Consider the following 10,603-nt stretch of genomic DNA (forward strand, 5'->3'; position numbering starts at 1 on the left):
TGGGGCTCACTAATGGGCACCCCACCTGTCTTCTGGTCTGTGCAAGGAGAAAAATCGAAGAGGGACAGGCTAGGGCTCTGCCTTCCCAACCTAAGACCTGCCTCCCAGGTGGTCCAAGAGAAAGTGGGAGCTTCAGGTAATAGGAGCACCCAGAATGGGGAGTCAGGCTCCTAGCCTCCATTCCCTGGTCTGTGAACACCCCCACGCCCCTCCAGGCTGACTCATATAGCGGTACAGGCTTCTGAGGGACCAGGCAGAACAGGCTCTCTACAGGGCTGAGCCCTTCCCTCCCGCCTGGACGCTCCCTCCCTGACCTGGGATCCCCCCACCCCACATCTGGTACAACCTGAGGGGCAGCAAGCCTCTTGAAAGGCAGTCTGGCCTTGGGTCAGCCTAGGCCGTGGGTTCTGCCCCTCAGGGCACCCATCAGTCATGGGCTCTCTAGGCCCCCTGGCCTGGGACTGCCCTTCTTTAGGCCTCCCGCAGCCAGACTCCCAGGGCACCAACAGGGTCCGCCCAGGCCCTACACTCCAGGGGTACCGATGGGATGTTACAGGGTTTTCCCCAGGAAAAGGGGAGGGTCCAGTTTCCCTGCTCTTCCCAAGGGAGGGCAGAGAGAAGAAGCTAGAGAGGGGACTAAGGAGGAAGGAAGCAGGATGGAGAGCCAGAAGGAGACCTGGAGGAGGCACGTGGAGCAGAGACGTGTGAAGAAGCTGCATTGCTTTTAGGGCCTGGACTGGTTGAAACGGACGCGGGTGAGAGACCCGTGGGGAGGTTGACAATGGCAACGTTGATCTTTCTTTTGACTTTGTTCTTTTCCTTCCAGATTTGTTTGGCTGTTTCTGACTCCTTATGGGTCCCCCCAGAAGGTGCTTTAGACTTGTGGCAGGTTTTCAGGCCTCCGAGGCCCTGCTTTGGGCCAACGCTGTTTGGCTGGACATTTACCCTTGAGGGGATGATGGACAACTTCAGGTGCTTGATTTGGAAACTTTTTTCTTTCCCTTTTCTGTATTGCACACATTTAATTGTATTAAAGTTCCTTTCCATTAAAGGCCTTACACACTAGAGTATGTTTTGTCTTGATCCGGTGGATGGCAAAACCTATTTAGAATGGACAGGTTGTGGGTTCTGGGGTACCCCGCTCCCTGTCCTGTAGCGAGGACACTACTCAGAGCCCATACCATCCCCCTGGCTCCTGCCCTAGCCAGAGTCCCTTTGTATTTAGGGCCCTCACAGCCAGGGGTTTGTGTGTTTCCGTATCCATGTCCAGGAAGTGTTTATGTCCTGTTTTCCCCTCAGGCTAGGGCTGCCGGGGAAGGAGGGTGAACAGGCCTCTCCTTCCTCCACTTATGTCCAGAGACTTTAGGGGCTGAGAGGAAAGGGCACTCCTCCCTGTGCTGTAATCTGAAATGGTAGAGGGATGGAGGCAGGGGGCTGGAGGAAGTGACCCTTTACCCCATAAGCTTAGAGAGTAGTAGACCTCACACATGCACGCACACAGTTCTGCTGTGGCAAGAGACAGTCCATGTGACCATCTCCACTCCCCTCCAATGCCAGCCCAGCCCCTCCTCCCGCCGCTCAGGGTGGGGCCTGCATCCCGCGCTATCTGTCTCCATTGCTTCTTGTTATGTTTTTAATAACTGAACACTGACATTAACAAGGCAGGTGGTTGCAGCTCTTCCCAGCAGCCCCATTTAGAATCATTGAATCATCAACTCATCAAATCCTAGAATCCTGGATTCACAGAATGTCCATGTCTTCAGCTCCTGGAGTCTCAGCATCTTAAAGTCACAGAATGCCAGAATCATACACACACATCCACACAGGGATTTGTGCCATGGAAGGCTACAGCCCCACAAACTATTTCAGACAATTCCAGATACTCAGAACGAAACCCCGAGAACTAGAGCTCATCTACCCCTTGGAGATATGACCCTTTCACAGGTAAGAAAATGTAGCCCAGAAAATGGCCTTGTGCAAGATTCCCCGAGGGCAGGACTGAGCCAAGCCTGACCCTAGATTGCAAGTCGGGACCTCAACATTCCTTGTTCCCCAAATGGAGCAACTCCACATTCTGCAGTCCCAGTATTTATGCTGGGGTAATAGTATTCTTTCCACTTTGCACCCTACATTTTCTACTGCCTGCCCCCCTTCTATCCTATGATGGGCACCTCATCTCTCAGCAATTTCCTCCCCCGCCCCAGTAATGACAACCACAGATGAGGGGATGCGTGGAACCAGCTCCCCCAGGAAGGATTTGGGCAGGAAAGGCCTGACACCTGAAGCCCCAGCCAGAGTCAGCTTCCCCGGATGACATGCCCTGAAAGCTGGTGTGCCGGAGCTCCAGGGGTCTAGCTCCAGTCAAGGCCACAGCTTTGGGGAAGCTGGGCCCAAAGGGGAGGAAGTGATGGAGGTTTGTAATTGACATGGGGACCATCATGTATATTTAGCATTCCCATGAATTTATAATTCAATTCATTCTGGGATGTACTCATACATTTTGAATTTGGATTTTATTAAATAGTACATTTCACAGATTGTTTTCATTGTCGAATTTTGAACACACTGCCCAGAGCAGAACCCGAGTCCCCATACTAGAAGTGAGTATGCGGCAGCACCCCCACCCTGGGGTGGGGGCACTGGGGGCTCCTGGTCTCTGTAACCTCCTTGGAAGACCATCCTGAGATATCTCAATTCTGAAAGGGCCTGACACAGACACAGACTTCTGCCCTCAAACCATCACGTGCCCACCAGACACCGAGATGGCGTGTTCTGTTTACGTCTACATTTGACCAACCCCCCGCCACCCCTAGGCCCTCCGTCCTCTCCCGTCCATCCTCAGTGTTTCCTCCTGTCTGCCCACTGTCCCTCTGGCCTCTTATGCCCTCTCCACCTAGTGGAGACTGCTCTAGACACGGTTCTGAGCAGTCTGGCTTGCTCTCACCCTTCCCCTAGTGCCAGCTCACCTCTGGAAAAAAGTCAAGGCGTGCCTTGTAAGTCCTGCCCAGCTTGGCCCCTGCCAGCCTTGCCAGGCTTGTGTCTTGCTTCATCTCTACCTCCTGGTCCTGCTGACCCAACCACCCTGGGATCTGCGATCCAGTTGCATAGATGCAGAGCTGTGTACTTTCCTCCCTCTGGCTGGTACCAGAGGCCTGCACATTCACCATCCTCTCCTGGTTCATCCCTGAGCCCATCTGGAAGCTCCCCCACTTTTCTTCCCTCCCACTCTGGGCTGAATTAGGGGCTCCTGACCTATCTCACCATGTCCCCTGAGTTTCTCTCCATCCATTGCCTTCACCACACACACTACCAGCACTAACATTTATCTCCTGCCCCATCACCTGCTAGTGTGGTACCTAGTGTGGGTCTGTCTACCTGCACAGGGCAGAGGCATTGCTGCCCTGACTGAGGGGAATATACGGCAGAATGTTAAAGCCCACCTTGCAGTCACCTCTACCTACCCTCTCTGTTGGGCACATACCAGATGCCACCTACAAAGGCACTATACCATGTGTGGCATGGAAAGGCAGAGCTGGATGCTTGGAGGAGGTAAGAGTCCCTGTGTGACATGGGGGACTTCCTGAGGAGGCATCTGGGAAGATCCTCCATATGTCAGCCCTGGGACTGCAGTTAAAGACAGGTCACTGGAAGTCCCCGAGCAGCCCTAAGGCCATCAGAGCAAACCATCAGAGTGGGACCAAAGGGGAGCTTCAGAGGCTCAGGAGAGGGTCACTGGAGGGGGGGGTGCCCCCCCTCCCAGGGCATTCAGGAAAGGCTTCCTAGAGGAGGGGCTACTTTCAGCTGGTTTGGGGCAGGAAAGAAGATAGCGATCAATCAGTTTGAAGGAACAGTGAGAGACAGAGCTATGGAAAAGAAAGTTCTGTTCCTCTGCCCCAAAAGGACAGAGAAGTAGGAGGCAGGTGGGTAGGAGGAGTGAAGAACGATGATCCCCTCGGCGTTGACACCACGGCCAGGGTGGGTCTGATGGCTGGGGCTGGCAGGGAGCAGGTCCCCAACCGTGGCTGGGAAACATTTCCTGTCTCCTTGCCAGGGGGGTCATTAATAATCGTTTACCCTCCACAGGCAGCATGGAGGCCAGCCAGGAGCCGCGCGGTGCTGGGGCCTGAGCCCAGCCTGGCGGCCAGAGAGTGTGTCCTGGAACCAGTCCTGCCACCTGGCTGCGAGGCCTGGACAAGTTGCTTGACCTCTCTTGGTCTCTGGGAATATTGGTGAAAAGAGGGTCTAAAGCAGACTCTCCCCTAAATCCCTTCCCTATCCTGGGCCTCAGTTCCCCTGGAGCGTAGCTGGACTGCCAACCTCCCAGAGGGTATGGACAATTGATGACCGATATGAGCATCTGGGCTATGCTGGCCCAGCTGAGAACACATGAGAGAAGAGTCCAGTCCAGTCTCTGAGGAGCTAGCATTTGGCAGGAGCCAGACCCCACCAGCACAGGCTGCATACCTGGAGCTTCACAAGCCAGGGCACAGCAGGTTGAGGGAATACAGAAGGGAAGGCCGTCTGCCCAGGCTCTAGGGGGCCAGCAGTGTGTCTGGGCCGGGAAAGCACAAAAGGTAGAGGCCCCTTGAGGCCTGTTTGGTCACTGCCATACACTTCAAACTGTGGCTGCCTGGTGGATGGCAGGTGCTTGCTAAATGCGCTTTGACTATTGAATTAGTTAATCGGTTTAATGAGACATTGGTGAAAGGAGCTTGGAATTTGCAAGAGCCGACTAAAGGATGACGATGATGACGAAGATGATGGTGACACTGAGTCTAGTCAAAGACAGTGGGGTAGGAAGTGTAAGCATGCTAGAGGCCCAGATGGCCATCCGAAGCCAGACATATTGCTGGGGAAGGCTCAGCTACCTTTAAGATCCCTTTTTTCAACTGGCCAGAATCTTCCTCAGCTGTAGGCCATCTTCCTCTGCCTACCCAATGCCCCCTTCGGGGCCCAGTTGAAATCCACTCACCTCAGGAACCCTTCTGGTATGTGACATTGAGGTAACAGTTTCCCTGACTGACCTGATAGTCTCCATGCTTCCAGCACTAAGGCATTCTGGCCTGCCACACTCTTGTTACCTAATGGGAGGCTGCCCTCTAAGGGGGTCCCAAAATTTTCTCTAGAGAGTCCCTCAAGTGTGAGAAGGCTTTGTTTTTCAAGAAAGGGTCTCTCTCAGTCACTTTCCATCAGATATGGGGTCAACAAAAGTGGAGGTGGGTTGAGGTGTCACTGGCTGGTTGGCTCCCAGCCCTGGGGCCACACAGAAGGAACGGGGACAGGCCTGCATGCACAAGGGGCTGTGTGGCTGCTTGACATCCCTCAGATGATCTGAGTCAGGAAGGGCGCTGGATCACACATGGGACTAAAACTTCATGGTTGGCCCACTTCAAGGAGGCTCCCCAGGGACACCACCCAGCCCTCACTGACTACTTCTGGACCTCACTCCTCTGCTGAGCGCTGTGAGGGGATAATAAACACAGTGACCCATGGACACATGCACCCTCCTCCCGCCCCCTCCGAGCACCAGCCCCCAAACATGAGACCAGAGAAGAAGAAAAGAACAAAGGTTCTTGGGCTGCTACATCACCCGCCTGCCTGCCCAGCGCCTGCTGAGCCGGAAACCCAAGACAAAGGCCTTGGTCAAAGCAAGGGGGATGAAGGGCAAAGGGTAGAGGCAGCCTGGCTTGGGGGGGGGCGTACAAGAACGTCACTGGACATCTCCAGGGACCTAATGGGGAGGGAAACAAGGACATGACGGCAGCCAAGCTCATCTGTCACTCCACAAACATTTATGGGACACCTGCTATATTCTGCACCCCTCAAACATAACATAGCTTATTCCTGACCCCCATATACCTCATGTGCACCCTCTCTTAGCCCCCAAAGCACCTTCCCCAGGCTTCTACACAGCCTCATCCCACATGCGCACCCCTAACTCACCAGACACCCCCCGCACACTCCTCACCACATACATAAACAACTGACAGGGAGAAAGGATCACATAATCTACATGTCACACTGAAAAGTCACACAGCTCACACACCCACACTTCACACTAAACTCACAGTGGGCCTCCCAGCAGGCACCTCACACACCCCACCCCACACTCACAGTCCCAGCCACAGGCACACACATCCAGTTACATTCAACACACACCACCCCGACACAGGCACACGCAGACACACCCTGCACAGATAATATGCACACTGAATGTCACACCAAAATGTCACATGTTTGTGGGCATACACAGTCCCTGAGCATAGACAAGCCTGTCTGCACACCGCCTCCTACACACACACACACACACAGGGCACTCAAATACCAACACACAGGTTCTAAAATATTTCCCAGGCAAGCCCAGGATGTACTTGAAGTCAGTCACCTGGCTGTAAACATTCGGATACAAACAGCTCACCTTTTCCCCTCTCCAAGATGTCCAAAACCTGTCATCAGGCCCCTACATAGCTTTTCCTACTAACACAACAGCCAGTAATGTATACAACCACACACACAACCCCCCATACAGGCTGCAACTCCAGGATGACTGACACACAACCACATGCACACACAACCATCACACATACAGCTGCCACTCCACACCCACACCACAGCTTCCCTAGCCCCACACAGGATGCAACGCCATACACACAATCCTCACCATAAGCCCCCACTCATCTCCCCCAAATAACCCCACGCGTGATGACACATACAACACTACATGACCGCACATATGGCCACACACAAGGCACACGCAACGCATGCAAGCCAGCCCATCCTACACAAGCACATGCAGCCCAGACTCACTCCGCCCTGGACACCTCCACCACAGGTAACGGACAGGATTGCAGTTACTCTTCCCCTCCATCCCAAGCCCCAACTGCCTCCAGTCAAGGCCAGGACAGCAGGGACAGAGTGGGGGTTATAAATTATGAGCCCCAGAATCCCACTGTGCCAGATTCCCACCCACCCTCCATCCCTGGGCACCGCCCAAGGATTGCAAACTCCATGTTTAGTCCCTTCCACCACCGCCCACACTGTGCCATGCCTGACAACATGGGGAGGGCGAAGGTCCCAGAACACTGGCCTGGCACCAGTGTAACCTTCTTCACCCCAAAGCAGAGGTAGTTATAAAGGGAAAGGATGACCCCAGGGAAGTCGCTAGAATAAAGACAGAAACCTAGAGGAATTGAGGGAGTAAGAAAAAGGTGGAAAGAAGTGGGCATATGGACAGTGGAGACCAGACAAGAGGAATGGGCAGAGAGAGAAGAAGCCCAGGAAGACTCAGAGAAACCAGAGATTAAAGTGGGACCACCACACCCAGAGAGAAACAACTGGAGAGGGTAAAACCAACCAGAAAAGATTAGGGGACTTCTATTCAGGAGGAAGGGAGAGAAGGAAGGAACAGGGTGGGAGGGGTCCTGCCACCTATGAGGGAACCCATGATGGAACCAGGCTTTTGGACTTGGGGTACAGTCTCAGGTGAGAACTACAATCCAGATGTTTCCATGGGAATCTGAGTCGGGGTACAGTTGATGCTGTGGAATAGAGGTTCAGGAGCTTAGGGTAAGGCCCCTGATCTGAGGTGCAGTCCTGATTGATGGAGGGTTGGGGGGGAGCTGAGATGTTCTGCATGTGCCTGGCCTCAGCTCTATAGAGAGATTGCTGAGGTTCAGGAGGTTGGGCAGGGGTCTTTCATTGATCTGGGAGGCATTGGCTCCAGGCTTGAAGCGAACAGTTGATGAGGAGTGGGGTCCCAATGTGGGTTGGGAGTTCAGTATTGGAGGTGCAGTCCTGGATCCATCCGACAGGGGTTTGGAGTCAGGGGTGAGGTCTGGACTGTGCCTTGGGCATTTAAGGGCATTTAAGGGCTCGAGTCAGGGCGGCAGTCCGAGCACAGTAGTGGGATTAAGAACTGGGGAAGGTGTCCCCACCCTGAGGATGGTTCAGAGGCAGGAGGGCTCTTGGAGCCCGCGTCTGAACGCTCCGTGGAGGACCCAGCCGGGTGCTTGCCTGACACCCGGTTCTCCTCGTGCCCAGTTCGGGGGGGCCCCCCTACCTGCAGGTTGTCGGCGCATGGCTGCGGCGGCGGCGGCGGCGGCTCGTCCGGCTTGAGGAAGACCTGCTGGCCCCGCCTGAGGAATTGGACAACAGCGATGAGGATGTGGTGCAGCACCAGGACCATGCTCGCAGCCGCCCGCCCGCCGGCCCGGCCGCTGCGCTCGGTCAGCGCGTCCGCGACAGCTCTCCGGGCCCGCGCGAGTGTCCGCCCCGGCCCCGCCCACCTCCCGCACCACCGACTGCACCTCTCAGCCCGTCGGATCTTCGGACCCCCGCCAGATCGCCCACCACCACCACCCCAGCAGCTCTCACCTCCCTATCCGCTCTCAGCTTCAGCCAGCAGTCCGCTTTTGGGGTCCCCGGCCAGGCAGCCCGCTCTCAGCCTACGCTCCCTTTTGCCCCTTCATCACTCCCCTCACTGCCTCGCAGGGGACGCCACTGAGATCCCCTCGCGTGTCTAGTCACAGTCTTCACCCTCCACCACTTAAAAATCCTGGGGCCAGGACAGAGACCCAGAGCAGGAACCAGCGCAATGGAGGGCGGAGGGAGGGGGGGATCAACAGGGGCAAAGAGGCTACCCAAACAATACGTGGACCCCCGAACTTAATACTCCAAGAAAAGGGGGGCGGGGCAATAGGGGGAAATCGGGGGAAATTTTAGGGGTTGCTCCAACACTGAAAGCCTTGGGAAATGTAGCAAATCTGCGAGGGAGACACGTGCGCACAAACACACACGCTCACACACAGAGGGACGCACCAGGCTTGAGTGGGGGTAGGAACCCTGGCCTCCAGCCCCAGGCACGCAGTTCTGTGTTGCATCCCCAGGGGCCGGAGAGAGCCCCACAGACCAGTTTCAGGAAGGGACCCGCGCTCACCGAGCGCATTTCTCCGCAGAGCTTAGGTTCCTGCGGCAGCCGTGACGCACCTGCGCCCCCTGCTGTCCCAACACATCCGTGCAGTTCGGCCCTAGTTGCTGTCCGCCTGGCTGGGAGGGATGGGAGTGAGAGGGTGTCATTGAGAAAAGCTCCCAGCCAGGACAGACACATTTCTAGCTTGGCCTTGGCATGAGGCCCGCCGTGTCTGAACTGGAGGATACGCTGGGATCTTGCCTGGTCTTTGCCAGCGATTTGCTCCTTGACCTTGGTGGGTTCCTCTTCCCCGTTTCTGGACCTCAGTTTCCTCTTTCCTTCACAGAACTGTCAGGGGAACCAAACCCTGTTATGGTAGAAAGACAGCCAGTCTCCCCTGAGATCCTTTGCTGTGGTCTGGCCTGAATCCTTCGGACCACACTGTGGGCCCTTCTCTCTGCCCACCTCACAACCTCTTGGAGGGTGACTCAGTGAACCCCCAGCCTCCTCACCTCCCCATCTCATGGGGCTGATTCATCCCAGCCCTTTCTTCCTGGGGACTGATTTCCTCAACATTGAATCACTGAACCCAGTCCTGGACACAGTCCAGGCACCTGGTATATAGGCTGGGCAGGGCTTGGCTTTGCCACCAACTTGGAGGCCCTCCATGCCAGGATTTCTCCCCCCACAGCTCTAGACAGGTTTCTTTCTCTGCTCACACACTACTGGTGACTCCCTACTACGAGCACGACAAAGTCCAAACCCTCAGCCTGACATGCCAGGCTCTCTATGACTTAACCCCACTAGTTTTGCCAGCTTTGACCTCCTTGCTGCTATTCCTTCAATTCATACTCCCTGCTTTACCCGGGAAACAGGGACGGAGAGACTGACTCATCCTCACCTCCAGGCCTTTACCCACACCACCCCACCCCCTTTGCCTTCCTGCTCCTACCAGCCTGTTATCATTCAGAGGGCACTCAAACCGCCCCCCCCCCAGGAGTCCTTCCCTAAAGGCTGGCTTGTCCTCTGGGTTCCCCTTCTATCTCTTCTGGGTTCAGGGAGGGGTTGAAAGCTTGTCTGTCATAGGTGATCCTGGCCAAATCAATGTATTTTACTGCATTTTCAGAGTAGAGGCAATTTGTCCTACTTATTAATACTGTAGAAAACCTTGTAGGGGCTGAGACAGGAGAAGGTTCTTAGTTTCTTGCTCTGTAAAAGGGAGTGACCAAGGTAAGGGTTATTGTAAGAAGTCTGAGCCCAGAGCACAAGGCTCTGGGTAAATTCTGAGCCCTTGGAAGCAGCTCAGTCTGTCTCTGGACAGCCTGGGAGAGGTTTGGGGCAGGGACACAGACACCCAGGGGCTCTGTTACAGCAACAGAGCAGAGCTAGTCATTCTTTAGGGGCGGCTATCTCAGACCCTCAGTAAAGAGCCCTTTCCGCCTGGCACAGCTACCATCTCTTGGGCTCCCAACTCCAGGCAGGCACTCCCCTGAAAGCACTCAACACTCAAAAGTTATTTCTTTTTTTTTTTTTTTTAAGATTTTTTTATTTGTGCATACAGACTGGGGTACAGGCCAGAGGTGCAGGGGTGGTACAGCAGCCCAACGGTTATGTTTTATTTCAATCTTGCCCAATTTTTTCTATTTTATATAAAAATAATGAATAATCAAAGAAAACCTCAAAACTTTTTTTTTT

The 10,603-nt window shown here is 54.7% G+C and overlaps 1 protein-coding gene across 4 annotated transcripts in view; it reads right to left on the reverse strand.

The window, feature by feature from the left end:
* PDE2A (phosphodiesterase 2A, cGMP-stimulated) overlaps positions 1-10,603 on the reverse strand; it is an 89,214-nt gene that overhangs the window by 56,313 nt on the left and 22,298 nt on the right. For 3 of the 4 annotated variants that reach the window (XM_012725651.1, XM_012725650.1, XM_004683169.1), the window contains exon 2: positions 8,060-8,135. In XM_012725651.1, the coding sequence (XP_012581105.1) occupies positions 8,060-8,135 (76 nt within the window). Of the gene's footprint in view, positions 1-8,059; positions 8,141-10,603 lie in introns of those variants that run through there. The other variant, XM_012725652.1, reaches the window with a different exon arrangement.

Source organism: Condylura cristata, unplaced genomic scaffold (assembly GCF_000260355.1).
Source record: "Condylura cristata isolate star-nosed mole 26May11 unplaced genomic scaffold, ConCri1.0 scaffold00015, whole genome shotgun sequence".
Taxonomy (NCBI): Eukaryota; Metazoa; Chordata; class Mammalia; order Eulipotyphla; family Talpidae; genus Condylura; species Condylura cristata.